General features: G+C 38.6%; 2 protein-coding genes across 2 annotated transcripts; one reads left to right on the forward strand and one right to left on the reverse strand.

Moving 5' to 3' along the window:
- Positions 1 to 2,604: 2,604 nt before the first annotated feature.
- On the reverse strand, positions 2,605 to 6,426 carry LOC140940550 (uncharacterized). Its single transcript, XM_073389537.1, has 6 exons — positions 6,308 to 6,426; positions 6,131 to 6,231; positions 5,411 to 5,509; positions 5,203 to 5,327; positions 3,514 to 3,665; positions 2,605 to 3,235 (listed from the first exon to the last, which is right to left on the reverse strand). The coding sequence occupies exons 1-6, from the start codon at positions 6,321 to 6,323 to the stop codon at positions 3,195 to 3,197; spliced, it is 534 nt and encodes a 177-aa protein (XP_073245638.1). The 5' UTR covers positions 6,324 to 6,426; the 3' UTR covers positions 2,605 to 3,194.
- Positions 6,427 to 6,556: 130 nt separating this feature from the next.
- On the forward strand, positions 6,557 to 11,805 carry LOC140940491 (cleavage and polyadenylation specificity factor subunit 4-like). Its single transcript, XM_073389468.1, has 8 exons — positions 6,557 to 6,748; positions 7,373 to 7,576; positions 8,114 to 8,209; positions 8,935 to 9,028; positions 9,941 to 10,070; positions 10,273 to 10,380; positions 10,760 to 10,789; positions 11,588 to 11,805. Exons 1-8 carry the CDS (start codon positions 6,646 to 6,648, stop codon positions 11,621 to 11,623), a joined length of 801 nt encoding a protein of 266 aa, XP_073245569.1. The 5' UTR covers positions 6,557 to 6,645; the 3' UTR covers positions 11,624 to 11,805.
- The last annotated feature ends 5,957 nt before the right edge of the window (positions 11,806 to 17,762 follow it).

Consider the following 17,762-nt stretch of genomic DNA (forward strand, 5'->3'; position numbering starts at 1 on the left):
ACTTAATAGTGGCCACCTGCCGAGTAAAGGCACGGAATCATAGCTTTCAAACCTTTACATTGGTTCAATAAACATAATTCGGTTCTGCAGGTACAAAGACAGAGATTTACGTTAATGTGCTCGTAAAGAGCTTTGATGTCATTGCTTGCGCACTTTGAAATGGCGACAGTCGTGAGATGTTTAAGTTGCGCTATTCTGGGGTCAGCCTTGCCAACTCAGACAACTCAGCGAGCAAACGGTTTTTCTTTTCTTTTAGCCTAGCTAAGCTAAGAAGTTATTTCTATTTACTTAAAGTTTAATTTTTTTTCTCATATATTTATATAAGCTTGCAGGCCTTAAAACCCCAAAGGCACCACCATAGCAATGGTTGGAGGCACACGGTCCCCTTTTCTCCAAAATTGGCAGTTTTTTTTTCAGGGTTTACGTGTCCGCCTGTCGTGTTCTCGTATTTTTATACATATTTTTTTTTGATACATGTATTCTTAACGTATTTCTTACCAATAAAGTGTACTCTGTTTGGGCTTCAAAAACCGCGTGTTTGTTTCTTTGGTTTGGTTTGTTCTATTTTTGTCAACTAGAACATGATCACGCTCCTGGACTATCGTAGGGTAACTTGATTTAATAAACTCCTGCTTTTTGTTGTACCTAGGTTGATATGTAATATTTTAGCGACTTATTTGCTGCACAGAATACTGTTAGGTCTCATGAGCGAATGCTGTCGCTCAGTTTGTCCTTGATTTAAGTCTGTTTACAGTACAAATAAAAAACCTGTTCATTTCTTCTAAGTATTATTCAAGAAAAACATAAAATAAGCTGTTGTAATCCTCTCAAAATTTAAAGCTTTTACATTAATGACAAGGAGATTCTGTCTTTGTTTGAGTACAAGAACATTAAGAAAAACAAATTTTCGTATGAATTCATGATGAACGTTGGAAACGCATTACTAGATTTTAATAACCTGAACTTTCTCTCCGAAATAGCTATAAGTTCACGCGCAATATATTTAGCGAATTATAGTCTTCACTCGCCAGCTCATAATCATGTGAATAGAGCTTCTAGCGGAACTATCGAAGCAGAGTGGAATTTGAGCACCGAATTCTGGATTCGGAAATTTTAAAACAGAACAAGAGTCGATAAGAGTCTGTAAATGACAGTAAGGACCCCCTGATAAACACTTGAGAGCTACTGAGCTTTTCTGTTTATTTGGCAAGTGATGCTGTTAATTAAGCTGTGAAAGGGGGTTCCCACTCTCGAGTCTAGGAATAAGTCCAAGGGTATCAATCAAAAAACGAGTCTAATGACTCCAATGTTTGATTGATGAATATTGTTATCAGTTTGCCGACACTTTCTGCATACTTTAAAAGAATGTTACTCTGTTGGTCCAGAGCCACCTTAATTTTCGGAAATTCTCCTATATTCCCTCGTCAGCAAAATAGTTCCGCCAGTCTTTTTTCTCACAAGCGTAGCCTGCTGTGGACAGTTTTATTTCAGCCATTTTATGGGTTTAAAACTACGGGTGCTTTCCATTTATCAGATCTGACCGGCCAGAGCATTCCAGTCAAAATGAGAATTTCACTTTTAATCAAAACAGTCCAGTCAGATCAGTCAGATCCCAAATAGCATGCATAAAGGAAATGGAGTTTTAACAAAAACTCTTGGAAAAAGGCATTTTTGACTGGTCAGGCTATGGTCTGCCTGGCCAGTTCTAACTTTGGAAAGCGCCCCAAGAAACCTTACAATGGCTTGCTTTCCTTTTCTATTTAAGGTATCAGCTAAAATGATTTAACCGGACGCCTTGAAAGGCAAGGAAAGAAAGCCGTTGTGTAGACTGCGAGTAGTCTCTTATTTTCTTTCGAGTCACGGTTTAAATAGTGACATCCGGCATTGTCATTCTAAAAAGTTGTAAAATGAAGTACTCTATATTTTTGAAGATTAAAAGTTTGAGAAATACCCAGTTTTTCAAAATGCCTCTGGCATCGTTTGGTCTGTCTCCTCACTGGATCGTACCTCCCCGTAAAAAATCCTAGCTATGGGCTTGAATACAACTCAGATGCAAGTTCGTTATGATGGATACCCTGTCCGGACCTTTAGTTTGTACTAAATTGAACAAATATTTGAAGTTTCTGTTCAATTTACACTATTCAAGAATTTTGACATTTCCTAACAACAACCACGCAAAGGCAATATTTAAACGAGCAATGACAGTTCTAAGGGATTTATCCTTACTTCATCGGGTCTCTGCAATTCTGCCAGCCCGAGACCCCAAACCCCCTAACCCGTCCGAGATGGTCCCAATTTGAGAAGGTAATAATCAAAGATTATGGTGTACCTGCGGTGTACTTTCGACCGAATCTCGATACCAGGCTCTCTCTCTTTTGCCAAGTTGATGGTGATGTCATTAGCCCCTGCAAAATCTGCGGGGATGCCAAATGCGTGGTCCAATGAGGATTGTTCCATGCAATCTCAATTCAAATCAGGAGCCAAATGTATTAGGAGTGTGTTCTTCTACGTTGAACACAATAACTATTTGAGATAAAGGACTTCACACTGCTGATCAGAAGCCCAGAAAAGGGTATGATAATTGTTTATTATACACTTCTCCATACAAACATCTCCGCTGGAGGTTTTTAACTTGTAACTTGGCATTGTTGTTACAATGAAAATAGTCGAGGATGGGTCAAGGACAGTTACTGCCCTTTCCAATAACACGCAAACTCTTAAGTTCAAAAGCCAACTAACGTTTTTGTTCTTTACTGCCATCAATCATCTTAACAGACCTCTAACAAAACAGACGGTTCTTTCTGCGAGTTCAAAAGTTCATGGATGGCGGTTTGTGATTGGTGGATTTAGATCCATTTTTAGTTATTTTCTGTGTTTCAAGGTTTGTTGCTTATTATCATAATTGTGACTGATGGTGGCGAAAAATGCAATTGTAAGCTGGCTGTTGAATTTCAGAGTTAGCATGTTAATGAAAAGCGCAGTAAGGACGCAGTTACATTATCTTACAAGCGTACAAACTGGCCTCAAATTTCTCTTCTGTTAGAGGAAAAAAGGAAAAAAAAGTTATCCCACAAGATATAGCAAGCATATGGAATATCTCTGGCCATAGGGCTTCTTATAGTGCTCATTCCCCTATAAGTCAATTCTCTGTAAAGGATGCTGTAGATCGTCCGTCATCCTTCATGTAGCCTCTATTACCGCTTTGCAGATTTTGCAGCTTGAGCAGCTTCTTTTGCTGAGAGAAAAAAGGAAAAATAAGTGCTTAAAACAAATAATATTATATAATCACATTTACCACTATTTTCAAGCAACCCACCTTACAAACACTGATTAAATAAAGTACAATCGAATACCTGAGGATTTTGAATAATGAGCCTCTTTTGGTTGAAAATGCTTCATGCCCGAGATAGTTAACGGTATGTTGGCAAACAAAGCGACAATTGTGTAGTTTCCGATTTCAAACACTAGGAATTTTAAGTAAACTTTCAGAATTTAGAGACAATAAAATTGTACCTTTTTTCTCTTCTTCTCTTTTCCGTGCTGCCTCTTCTCTCTGTTTTCTAATGATTGCTAGTCGTGCTAAGTCACTCCGAGCTTGATCTGTTTTACCCTCTGCTTGAAGTTTCCTCTCTCGCATTATATTTTGTTGCCGGGCAATTTCCTCCCTAAAATCAATTTCAAAGCAATTTATGAAGGTAGTAGTTGAAGTTACAAGGTAACACTTACAACAGTGCTCCTGAAAGGGTTTTGTAGAGCGTGAAAATGAATGTCATGAAAGTGATGAAACTCTCCAACCAAACAAGCAAAGTAACTGGAAAGTACAAGACACCAGAGCCCCTAGTGCGTCTAAAGGTATGCAGTAGTTTTCAAGGTTTTTGTTTATTATTTTTTTCCATGGACTTAAATCACAACTCAATTTTCTATGTCATTTTCTATGTTACAAACTTAGGGAGCAAAATGTTGTACTAGCAATAGATCGTTTTCTCATGACATCACAGAGTATGCCATGTCAGTTGTGTCTATGCACCTGACAAGCAATGTAAACAAAATCACAAATGCTGCAAGCCATGCCAGAAAGAAACCTCTGCTTTCAAAGTAAGATAAAATATTTCCTCATGTATAAAAAATTCTTTGTTCCAAGAAATTTACATAGCTGGTCACCACGTGATTGAAAGCGACCTAATCAGGGATGTTGCTAAGAGCCAGCTGCCGGCTAATTTCTCCGGCTGAAAAAGAGCTTATCACCAGCTCAAACTGAAAGTAAAACAAAGACATGTGGGAATTTTAGAGATGGAGATGAGTAAAACAGCTGGCTTGACTAACCAAAAAGCCTGATTCTCATTTTCTTAGCTACATCCCTGCCTAATAATGGAAAAACAGAACTTGCAGTAATGATTAAAAGCTCAAGAAAGCCTGTTTCCATTCTGATCATCTTAAACATGAGGAGATATTGACACAGTCAGTTACTAGGTTGCAATAAATAAACCCCAGTGTTTAAATCACTGTATCAATGTAATAAAAGATTCTTTTCATCACAGTCAAAAAAAACTGCTGGCCCTGTTTCACAGCTTTTTCACTGATCTGACTCTTGTAGAATGCACAGAAACCACAGGCTTCACACAAATTTGTGGATGCAAAATTCAAGGACTTTTTGTAGACTAAAGGTTGTTAGTGAACCATAGAAACCCTGACAAATACAAGAACCAATCTCTTGCCATGATGAAAAAAAAACCAAACTTCAGGTAGCCAATCAGAACACAAGATTCACTTCACCTTGCCCGCTTGCAGACTCAGACAGGCTAAGTGAAATGAAACGAGAACTGGGCCTGCAAAAAAATGTCCCAAGACAGGAATGGCAGGCAGTTGACATGTCCCTCACTTGGGCATGAGTAATAGTTAATATGAAAGTGAACACGATCTTAGCAGTAAAATGAACAAACTAAGCTGTTGAAAAAGAACCTGAAAAAATTCAGGCTTGACCTGGAATCGAGTCCTGAACTTTGTGATGCCCGGATGCAATGCTCTATCCATTGAGCTAATCAAGCCAACCTGACAGCATATATTATTATTTCCACCATCGTGTACATTACAAACTCTTCTCACTTTCATATCTTCATCTGCAGTTCAAAATCATTATGATTCAACTCATATATTTCAATTCAGTAATAAATTTATATTACTACTGACAGTAAGACTACAAACCTTTCTCTTCGAGATAGCTGTGGCTTATCATCATTGACATCTACATTGGTTGCCTTTTTCGTTTTTTGAGCTACTCTGTTTGGATTTTCTATTTCTATGAGACCACTGACTCCTTTAGGTTTTCCCTACAGCAAAAATAAAGAGTTCCAGGATGATGATGATGATGATGATGATCACTGCATGAAACAGACAAAAGACTGCAGCATACCATCTCTTCCTCACTTCCTGAATCCTCATCACTATCAGATTCAAGTTTCTTGGAAGTAGCCCCATCTTCATCACCAGAACCTTCACCTTCTTTTCTCTCCTGGATAAAGAACATTAAAACTCAATTCAGTCAAAACATAGGCTGGATTCATTTGCAACATATGCGTATAACCGTCGCATTTGCCCACTGGAATTTTCTTAAATTGTTTTTAAGGCTTAAAAACAATTAAATACTCCAGCAGGCAAATGTGACAACTAGTTAAACCATCACAATCTAAGTAGGAAGAAGGCAAAGCAGTTAATTTTATTATAGCAGTACATCAACTATGCACTAGATGTGCAATAATTTCAATGGAAATGAGAAGCACCTTGAAATGCTGATAAATTGTATATTAACATGCTTCTCAACAGCTAATTAATTGTTTTAACAACAGCCTTGTGTTGTTCTAATAAGGCTATTGTACTTTTGATGTAGTACTGTACGTCTAACAATAACTAAAGAATGCCACGCGTTAATGATTTTATTTACTTCTTTCGAAATTATGCGGGTATTGCATCACGCGTGTCACAGTTCAAAAATCACGTTTTTTTAAGGAAGTTAGAAATAGGCCTGGTACGACGTTCCAGTTATATTACTACAATTACGAGGCATTAGAACTTCATTGTAATTGCTTTACTGATTTTCTTAAATACAAAATGAAGTGAAATAAAGCCATTTTACCCTCCAATCCTGCTGTCGTTTCTCCTTTTCCATTTCCATTCTTAATTCTTCAGCATCAGTAAAATGGCGCCTTCGACCTTTATGATGTCCTTTTCCTCGTCCTGTGTATACAACCACAGATATGCCATTTAGCAAGCAAATTAATAAGACAAAAAGAGAAGATATTTATAGACCTACCTCCTCGTTTAGACATTTTCTACAAAGAAAACAGGTATACAAATTGGTATACTATGGGTAGATAAATTTTTCTCGCTCCTCGCTCCCTCAATGGCAAAAAAGTAGCGAGCCCGCGATACCCTGGACATTGGTGGGCATACATGAGATAGGCATATATGACATACCTACCTAAAACTTAGCAGCCTAGCCTCCACGTCTAGCACGCCATGTTTGACAGAACGCCATGTGGAAATTTTGATTAGAACTTGGGTGAAAATTAACAGTGAATTAAGGGAAATAATATTAGATGAGGTGATTACCAGAAAGAATTAAGCTTAGCTCTGCTACTTTGTATCAACATGGAGGAAATCGTGGCCAGCGTGGCGGATTTAAAGTTCGAGATAGAGCTTCAGCTTTATAATCAAGTTGGAGTGCAACCTCTTCCATTCCAAGGAATGGACAGTACCATTCTCATCTCATGTGTTATCTGTTTTAGAGTTCTGTACACTAAAGACAGCGGCAGCAATTATTCCACCACCTAAAGATGATTGTATTGTCTACAAGACAACGGGACTGTAGGAGTATTTGCTTACCATTTAGTTTCTCCCTTGTTATATTGCTAGCTAGCTATAGGCCCAGTCTTTTTAATACCTAGCACTGTACAAAACTTAGGAGCAATTGCAGAATACCCAACCCACAAAATGTCGCACTTGCAAAACTGCTCCCACAGTCCCACAGTTGTGTTTTTTTATGCGAAAATGCCTAAATCTTAGCGAGCAAAACAAGTACTCCTGCAGTCCCACACTCTAGCAGTCCATGTCAAGTAACTAGTGTGCTTATAGAACGAGGTCTTCTAGTGCTCTCTCAGTCCCACAGTGCTGCAGTTGATGTAAAAATTTATTTACAAATTGGATGACTGCGAGAGCAGTCTTTTAAGTTAGATATTTAGTGACCAGGTATTCTGCAATCTAGCCAAAACTTGTAGGTGTATTCATATACATACTTTTAAAAAGTTGTGCATTGATTTAAATGACAGGTTTTTTTGCCTTGTGTTTTGTTTTTTCCTATTGATGTTCTGTTCCATAGAATCTGGTGCAGCTGTATGTGAATTTTTTATGAGGAATGTGTGTCACCGTGGTGCACTGTGCCCATTTAGACACACCAAGGGTGAAAAGACAGTTGTATGTAAGCACTGGCTGAGAGGATTATGTAAGAAAGGTGACCAGTGTGAATTCCTTCATGAGTATGACATGACAAAGATGCCTGAGTGTTACTTTTATTCCAAGTTTGGTGAGTGTGCATTGTTGTCATTTTTATTTTTCTTGTCTGTTTTGCAAGTTATTGCTAGAAATAAGACCTCTAAAAGACAATTTAAGTAGATGGGAAAGAACGTCAACTGGGCAGCAACTGGTTAAAAGGAGCATCTTCCATGCATCAAAGCTCTGTGTAGGTAGTGGCGGGACGGGCGGGCGGGGGGGGGGGGGGGGGAGGAGCTACCCTCCTTTCATTTTGGGGATCTTGAAAAGTTCTTTTTAGTTTGTTTTGAGTGGCCACGGAAGAGAAATCTTAGCCACATAGGTGGCACCTTTATTTAACTTGTACCCACATTTTCTTTATGTTGGTGAGAAACAAAATTACATTTTCTTTGAGCAGTTGCGCTTTTGTTTAAACTAGAGGTCTCTTTTTGTTTGTGTGAATAAGATGTGGAAATTCCTTATAATCTTCTTTTTATCACTTTTTGTTGGCCTTTCCAGTTATTATTTTGAATCATTCTGTGGAAGAGTTTATTAATTTGTAACAACTTTTCTTTTGCTTTCTTATTTTCAGGAGAATGCAGCAACAAGGAATGCCAATATCTCCATATTGATCCAGAATCTAAAATAAAAGACTGTCCTTGGTACGACAGAGGATTCTGCAAACATGGTGGGTTGATAGAACAAGCTATTTAGACATTAGGGAGCTTAAGCAACAACAACGGGAAGGTCTACAGCTGTCAATTGACCATAACACAGATGTCCACTATCACGTTAAACACAGACTGTATGTGCCTTGGACATCTTGCTAGTAATGTCTGGTCATTACAAGACAGCATTGCCTTCTTAGCAACCAATCAGAGCAGGCATACTATTGTAGCTGTATAATAAAGAGAAATGTTCTTGAACACCAACAAAAGTTACGAGGCTGTTAATAACAGCAAACGACACTGATGAAGGGATCTGGATGGGTTCCGAAAGCTCTGCGTAACTTTCAAGAAAAAATGTTTGGTGTTGAAGAATATTTTTCTATAATTTTAGAAACTTACTAGGAGTTTCAACATGACTTTGAGTGCTGCCACTGGAAGTTAAAGATGTAACTGGTAATGTTGTTGATAAACTTATGTAAAGATAAAGGTCATGAAACTGAGACTTTAAAAATATCTAGACCAGTAGTACATGCATGTACATGTAGATAGTTGAAACATCATTGTCAATAAATGTGGTGACCATTAAGACAAAAAAATGGACGAGCACTATCCTGCACATGCCATGTTGAATAATATTAAGTTCATTATCTTAAGTTGGTAATAACAAAACCTACTTTCTTATTTACATAATACCAAGTACTGGGACAATAAATAAAACATACATAATTTAAACTCCTTTATTCAGGTCCAAGTTGTCGGCACCGCCACGTCAGACGTGTGATTTGTCTTAACTATTTATGTGGGTTTTGTCCAGAAGGACCCAAATGTAAACACATGCAGTGAGTATATAACACCAGCTTTTTATGTTTTTATGTTGTCATATTTATTTTTGTGGCTAGTAATAACAAAAGCTTATGGAGTGCGGGCAGCAACGTTGTGCTTTGCATCAGATTACAAGATAGAAAGAAGGTCCAAATACTCATGATCAGATTGTTTTCTGTGCATTCCTTTCATTTTTAGTGGAAGTCCAAATAAAGCTGGCTACATACATGTATGTGACGTGTATGTGTAACAGAACTTGGAGTTTAGGATTGTGGGCACCTCTTGTCCCCAACAATATTAATTTCCTTTTCCCAAGCACAGATGTATGATATGATATGAAGTGCATGTGACTTTTTACTCATAGACTGTGGCTTTTTACATGACACATTATGTTGGCCCATCCCTCAATTCAAATGTTTCCCACCATTCTTTGGCATTTACAATGTACAGCTGTAAACATGCCCTCCAGGGGCCAAAAAGACAAAAAGTCATTTTGACATCATTGTTGTGTTCCATGTGTTCTTCTTATTCCTCTTTTATGTAACTTTCAAAAATAATAATGATAATTCTAATATGTGCTAGCTCTTGTTGTGTGTCTGTTAAGTCTGGCAGTGCTAAATTAAATTAAAAAAGCGGTTTATTTGAAAGTATGAAAGTGCTAATAATATTGAGAACACTATTTTTAAATCTCTTACTGGAGACAAGACTGCCATTTTATGTGGTCATCTGAGCCATGTAAAGGTCAAACCTTTTGCACGGCAAAGGCAGTCCCTTCATTTCTCAGTTATTTTAAGACCCTGAGTATTGGTTCCCCTGGAATCAAAACCATAACCTTCCACTCAACAGTCAAGCACACTACCGGAGGAGCCAATCCTGCCCCAGAAAATAGATAAAATGAATCTCTCATCATAAATTTTCTGTTTCTTCAGTCCTAGGTTTGAGCTCCCTGTGAAAGATGAATCAGCCGACAAGAAAGCAAACATTGTTTGTCACTACTGTAATCAGCCTGGTCACAAAGCATCAAGCTGTCCAGCTAATCCTCATAAAGAAAACTTTAAGGTAAAAAATGACCCTTAAAGGATATCTTGTGGCTGAAGCTTTTGAAGATTTGTTTTTTTCTCAAAGATGCAGTACTGTGCACAGCAGGTTTAGGTGACATGGTGTTTTATCCTGGTGTCTAGGTTAAAATTAACATAATTTTTGTGGGTCGTAAAATCGATTACAATAAAGTTGAGCAGGTATTTGGTCTAATGTTTTGCAGATGATGAATCAGTCCAATGTAAGTGTGATTCCTGTCTCAACAAATGCACATGTGGAACATGATCAGCCCATGATGAGGAGACCACTGGAGTCAGTAACCTGTTACAAGGTCTGTGCGTACAACACCCTGTCCCGTCGCAACCCTACTGATCTTAGTGTGCAAATATAGAGGTGTCTCATGGCTGTCTCTCACTGGAGACTTGTCAAGAGAGACATCTGCATTTTTGCTTTGAAAATTCCATACTAATAATGTAGTGTTGTTTGTTTGCACTGTTAAACATCCTTAAAGAAGCATCTACAGATCTCAATCATAAGTGATGGCTAATTAATTAGTCTGCTATATAGCCTTCTTATGTTTAAACTAATCACTTTTGTGTCTTCTTTCATTTACATTCAAAATACAATTATATTGTTAATACACTGGTTAATACATAAATTCTGTTGTCCATTTCCCAAGTTAATTTTTATGTTTAAACTTTCTTCTTTAGTGTGGTGACAAAGGACATTATGCAAACAAAGTAAGTAAAAATGCCATTTTTTCATGTAGTAATTTTGTACTGTGCTTTAACACTTACACCCAGATTCAATAATTAAACCTACATTTTATATGTATATGTCTTCTTGATAATAATTTTGTTGACTGCAGTAGTTAACAGATGGTTATTAATGTTAAGCATTATCTTATATTTTAATATCGCTAATTAATGGTGCTTTTTCTACAAGACACAGTCCTTTTAAGTGGAAATACAGTCAAACCTCCGCTACATGTAACTGCCACTTTTTTTCAGCCCGGCGGACAAAAAAAACATACATTGACTCTTGTTTAAAACCTCTCTACAACGGCCACCTCTCAAAGTGCCCGAACGTATTTATTTGCGCGTTAGGTATGTTTTTGAATCGCGTTTTTCGGCAGGAATGATTTAACCGATTTCTATGATTTTTGGCATCCTTAATAAAGAATGGTCGAACTTTAAGAAAATGTTATTTATTTTCTTACAGATATAAAAACGTTTCAGATACCGGCATATGTTTAAAACCGCAAATATCAATAATTTCAAAATCCGAAGACAGATTTTTCTCTAACTTTGGCAAATGAGCGTCGGAGCACTCTAGTTTTATATCTGCAAGTTTGAAGTCAATCGTGACTGTAGAACTCGCTGCACAAATAGCTGATCAAATTTAATGCTGACACATTTGTGAAAGTTGACACTTTCTTCTGTCCCCCAAGGTGGCCGTTGTAGAGAGTTTCAGCTGTATCAAAATCAAAATCATCACTGCATTGAAGCACTCCTAATAATAATGTTATTATTTTTCAGTGTCCCAAGTCAAGATCAGAGTTGATTGGATTGTGAAGAACAGAAAATTTATTATCATAATTGTGTCCTTGTTAGGGTACCACCCAGCTAGGGTTTGCACATTGAGATGACTTTTAACATACTGTAGAGTGAAAAACTGGCTTTTGTAGCATTATGTAAGATATATTGTGTAGTATTCTATAAAATAACAGTTCAAATAAACAGTCATTGCCCAGAAATTTCTGAAACTCGAAAAGAACTAAAAATTTTTGGATACAACCGTCCCATTCATCTAAGGTATTCGGCCTCTGCACCCAGTTTCTATTATATCGATTGACTTACCTTCGATTATCGGGACTTGTTTTTTTGTTTGTTTGTTTGTTTTTTTTTTTCACCTTTTGTCTTTAGGACACTGCAATTATTGCTTTAAAAAAGTCGCGTGGAAATTTCGGTTTGAAGAGAAAACGTGCCCCAGAATTTTCTTATGAAAAAAGGCTACCCCATATCCTCGAACTTCATTGAAGCTAACAGTTTTGGAACAGTTTCGGATGAGACGAAAAATCCCCCTAAAACTTTCCCTGCTTTCCAGCTCAAGTTCCTCCAAGACATCCGAACAGATAAACAGTTTTAAGGGCAGCTTCAAATTAACCAAACAGGCTTCTAAATCATGGAGAAAACTGTTTGAGACGTTTGTGACGTGTTTAGAATCTTTCGGTCGTGATATCTCGAGCGTGGTTAAAAGGTAACGGGTCGTTTCGCCCGATGGCAGTTCGCCCCGACTAAGTCGATTCGCCCGATGTGTATTTGTCGTTCTTTAAGCCTGAGAAAAAGGAATAAGCATGGAAAGACAGTGACTGCACATGTGGAATCCAAGGTTAACTAAAATATCATCCCGGAAAAGTAGGTTCACCATGTTGTAGAGTGTTGTATGTCTCTGGCAAATCGACCAGCAGCAAATAGCCTGATATAGCTCCTTTGAGGATATCTAGTCTGTGAGCAAGCTCTCTGGGGCGCTCTGGCGGTGGGTTGAGAAAAGGAGCCCTCCGGAGAGCTTGCTTGCAGGCTATTTACAATCTAGCCTGTGCGCCGTCACCCCCTCTCAAACAAGGGGGGAAGACTGTGCACGGGCTGTTTGCGTTATATTTGAAATCTGCATCAATTGGTCCAGTGTTGTTTTAAGACATTACAGGTAGTTATGTTTCACTGTACACCTAATGACAGCAAGCTTCGTACAAACGCTACCTGGGTGTATGGGCGGACCCATATACTGTACATGAGTCATTTGTAAAATAATAGTACATTTTACGTGCCAATAAATGCTGAAAAACGTCCTTTTAAAAATGTCCACAAATTTTAGTGATATTTTGGTTGAAACAAAAACGTGTTCAGTGAACTTATTTCACGCTACTTAACAATTATTCATGAGCTCTGAGTCAATTGCAGCCAAATGGGCTATCAGAGGCCATGAGGGCGAGAGGAATAATTGTTTTAGTAAAATCCAACTGGTTGGTAAAAATATCGAGAATGAAAAAATTTTAGCTAGTTAAAGCTAGACTGTAATCCTTTTTTGCCGCCAAAAAGCCCGCGCTTTTCGCTACTAGTGGGCTATAAGATATAGCCTAGTAGTAGCTCAACCAATCAGAACGCAGCATTGATAATAGACCACCAGTTGGATTTTACTAAAAATCAATAGCCTGTGTACAGACGTCTCCCCTCCCTCGGGAAAAAAATACCGGCAGCTGCTCGGGCAGGCGCACACAGTGGCTTCTTCCTCCGTAATGGGCTGGTGGCTTAATTATTACCTCTAGGTGTCGCTACTTCCTCTGCCAAACTGAAGTAAAAGACCACTGAATGCCATACACAGTGTACATGTATCTGTTAGCTTCATCTGCACTTATTACACAGGTTTCTAGAACAATTGGTGCTGAAAGTAACGCTGTTGGGTTTCTTTGTTCCAACTTTTCCTAGACTGCTTGCAATCCACCTTTTCTCTTAGATCCGTCGAGTTCTCAGACGGAGTGAGCGCGTAGGCCACACAGGTCGCCCAAGCTCGAAATATGACCATCAACAATATTGCGTAACGTTCAAAATAAAAGGATTTGTACGGGAGAAACACACATCTTAAGAGAGGTTAGTCCATTTTTATTTAATTCCTTTCACATTCTTAGGCTACAGAAACAATCGTTTTTTCGTATTTTTGAACGTTACGCAACATTGAGGATGGTTATATTTCGAGCATGGGCGACCTGTGGTGTAGACTTGCCGGGGTCGACCTCACCCGGGCAGTTGAAGTGAGTGAGCCATATTAAATCGAACTAAGGACTTTTTTGAAAGCCCCGCGCCATATTACAATGATATTAAATCGGACGAAGGACTTTTTTGAAAGGCTGCCTGTGGTAGGCACTAAAACCTTTGCAGTGACTTTGAAGAAAATAAGAGACTGGTCGCAGTCTAACTTTTCCAGTTAACAAACGCAGGAGAAAAGACAAACGGCCTCAAAAAATGAAGCGGTCGAGGACGAGAAACATTGTTTTTTAACCCGGATAAATATTAAGATTATTTTTTTTTTCAAAACAGTTTGCTTTTCACTCCAAGGCTCTTGAAAGTCAGATTACTACAGTTGACTCCCGATAACTCGAACCCTCGCTAACTCGAACCTCGCGCTACCTCGAACCAAAATCGATTTCCCCTGAATTTACTGTAATTTTACCCTCGGTAACTTGAACACTCGATAACTCGGACCTCCCGCCATAAACTCGAAGTAATTTTTCGCCCCCTTAGATCATTTATGTATAATTTTATCCTCGTTTACTCGAACCATGTTTAGCCCTTAAAAAGTCGCCAAAAACAGTGTACTGGCGTCCGAAACATAGAATTCTGAATTTCCCATTGACGTGTTGTACGCATATAGTTTCCTGGTGATGGCTGATGTTGTTTGTCACAAATCTATTTGAAACGCTGGCTTTACTTCTCAAAACAGTAAAACTCATGCTGTATTTGGGCAATGTTTTGGTACTGCGTTACGTTTTGATGTATAATCTAGAAGTATGTATCTTTCAATTTTCACTTAACATTTCTACAATTACGCAGAGACAATTAAGTGTGATTAAAATGTTCAATGTGCAGTAAAATTCAATAAAATTCACGCATTCAATGCGTGACAAACGAACCCCAAATGACGTCTGCGGGGAGGCTAATTTGACGCGGAAAGCACCCTCTACTGTTTTGATGAATCTCAGACTTCACATGATTGTTGTGACGGGTCACTGATACTCACGCGCGAATTCCATTGTCGGTCATATCCAGGTATAAGGTTCACGTTACATGACTAACAATAAAATTTTTCAACATGCCTTTGCGTCGGTTAGAGTCCTTGCTTGTTATTCTTCAGGAAGCCAAGAAATACTTCAAAGAAAAATTCAATGCCCCTCCGAAATTTGCTGTTTGTACACGAGGGAAGATGGGTCGACTTTTGGGTGAACAAGAACACAGTGATGGCTTCGTTTTTCCTCTGGTAAGCAAAAATGTTTTGGATGAATCAACAAAGGACGCGGTGTAGACACAGTTGGTGTTGCCTGTCGTCTTCATTCTCTGTTCTTCTGATGTAAGGTTACGTAATCATCCCTAGTTAAAGAAAGAGAAGCTGCCTATGATCAGAAAAAGACGGGCACGTTTAGTGAGGCACCGGCTAAGACGGACTTAGAATTGCTCAGCTGGTTTTGACAGCTGTTTAGACTGCCGACTCACTGAATAATTGTTCATGAGTAAGGTATATGACCACTCCTTACTGTCCATCTGCTTTTGTAAAGGTTCTTTGTATATGATTTATATCGTAAAAGTCGTAAACAATAGCTGCGTGAGAATCTTTTGTGAAGGAGGGTCGTCCTGGCTCCAGAGGTCCGTTCTCAAAATACCTAATATGAAATAAACCGTGCTTACGGTAAGGCTCCCGAGACGGACCTCTGGTTGCACAAGCAAGCAACCTCATTTCCATGCGAAAAATCAGTTCAGAATCTGAACTGGGTCGCCGATTGGTTACTCTCACGTCCGTAGGAAGTTATTTTTTTCTCTCGGCGCTTTGCCCCTCGTTAACGCGGCACCGCCGCGAACCATCAGTATCGATAAGAAAAAAATATCCTCTGGAACCCAGGGCAGGGTCCTCATCGAGCAGGGGATATGAAAAAATAGAAAATACCGACACTGAAATAACATTCATAATCTTTGCGAATGAGTATTAATTTAAGTCCTTCCAGTGAATATTTATTTATTTATTGCTAAGTTTAATGATCTAATTTCTGATTGAGTGAACTGATTTATTTAGCAGGCTTTTAATACAACAATTCAAGATAGATGATATTTGCGACACAACAAATGGACAAGGAGAAATTGAAACAAAAAGGAAAGGTAAGAAAGGTCCTTCGTGTTAAAGGTGTGTATGCCTCTCTGTCGTTACTGAGATCAAGGGAAAAGACAATCTTCATTGTAAGGTTTTCAAGGGAGTAGAAAGGGCCCTTGCTATTGCTCCCCAACCCCGGGGGGAAGGTACTCCCTTAAAGCTATATAGGTATGTGCTGCCCCATCGGGTAGGGTTTTTGGGCCGTTTTGGTCTGAAAACGGATATGCACTTTGCCCATTTTGGTCTGGAATTGGGTATGGTTTTTGAGGGAACTACGGGATTTTATGAACGTCTTTATCGTTCAATTCCAGATGAGTACTGAAAGAAAGAAAAATATGCGAATTCGAAATGGATTTGAAGAATTCTTTTGTTTACGCTCTAATCTAAGTAAATGTGGAAGGGGGTAATAAACCTACGTCAGGAGGACTTAAGATTGTGTCAGCCCTAGTTCCCGCTAATCATTCGCCAGATAATCCAGAGCCCACTAATGGCTCAGTCAATTCCAGGGCCCCACCCCGGGCATTTGTCGGCCATTGGCCATCTTGTCGGTTCCTGCGGTGGAGAATTTGTCTGAAAACCTCTGCCTGGGGGATGGGGCATTTGTCAATTCTTCTAGAAGTGGTTAATACCCTTCCTTTTTCTTTCACTTAAAAATATGCCAATTAAGATAGACCTGAGACAACGCATTGCTAGTTAAATCTTTGTCAAAGATTTCTCTTACCTCTGGGCGATGTTAAAATTAGCAGAGAAGAAAGTTAGAGTTTTAATTAAGTTAAGGAGTAAATACCCTGCCCTCATAATTGATTCAGCTAACGGACAACTAACGAAGAGATCGTTCAGTGATAGTTCTCCGCCAAAGACAACGCATAGCTGACATAGCTAGTTTAAGCTTTGTCAAGAGTTTCCAAAGGTGGTGTAAATGTTTAATTGTAAAGTAAATAATATTTTAAGTAGCCAACTGAATCAGGCCAACAAGCACCAAATATACATTATCATTCAAATTTTTAATTTATTACTTTAGTTCGTCGCATGTGTAGCCTCCCACGCAGGCGTTTTTAGGGGAGCTCGTTTTTCATCCCTCCCCTTAATAGACGAGCTCCCCCCAAAAAATTGTAAATTGCTTGTTTACCCACGAAGCACATAGGAATTCATATGAACTCGTTTAAACGTGTCCGTGCGTTCCAGATCGAATTGGAATTGCGAGATCGCATAAATGTAGAAAAAAAGTACCGTAGCTTAATTTGGCAAAAGATCGGGCAATGCTACTTTTCAGGTATCAAACTAGTTATTCGGAGAACGGTTTTGATCAAGTAGTATATAAATGAACGATTTTTTGAGTGTTTTAGGGGATTTTCTCCCCGGACTGTCCACTTGGAAAGAAGACATGTTTAGTATGACGATCCTAATGTCTTTTCTTATTTCTTCAGTATATGTTCTAACAAAAGGTGTTTTTTGACAGTTATTAACATGACATGCTTAATACGAACACTCCGTTGATACATACACTCAGTATGGCCTCTTCAATGTCCTTATTAACGGGGTTTGACTGTACTTAAAATTAATGTCGTATTTTAATCTTTAAACTTTCTTTACCAGAGTTTCAAGTAATGATCAGAGTTGGCCTGGTTTCTTAAGAGATGTGCTTCATTCCATTACTGAGAAACCATCTGGAGCTCGAGATCCTCAACCAACTGACTCAGTCCAAGAACGTTCCTTAAAATGCCGAGAGTCAGTAAGGGGATCAATTTCCGTACACCATTTTCTTGCGCTCGGTCTTATTAAACTCCAGGCAGGAACGAT

Source organism: Porites lutea, chromosome 6 (genome assembly GCF_958299795.1).
Source record: "Porites lutea chromosome 6, jaPorLute2.1, whole genome shotgun sequence".
In the NCBI taxonomy this organism is placed as follows: domain Eukaryota; kingdom Metazoa; phylum Cnidaria; class Anthozoa; order Scleractinia; family Poritidae; genus Porites; species Porites lutea.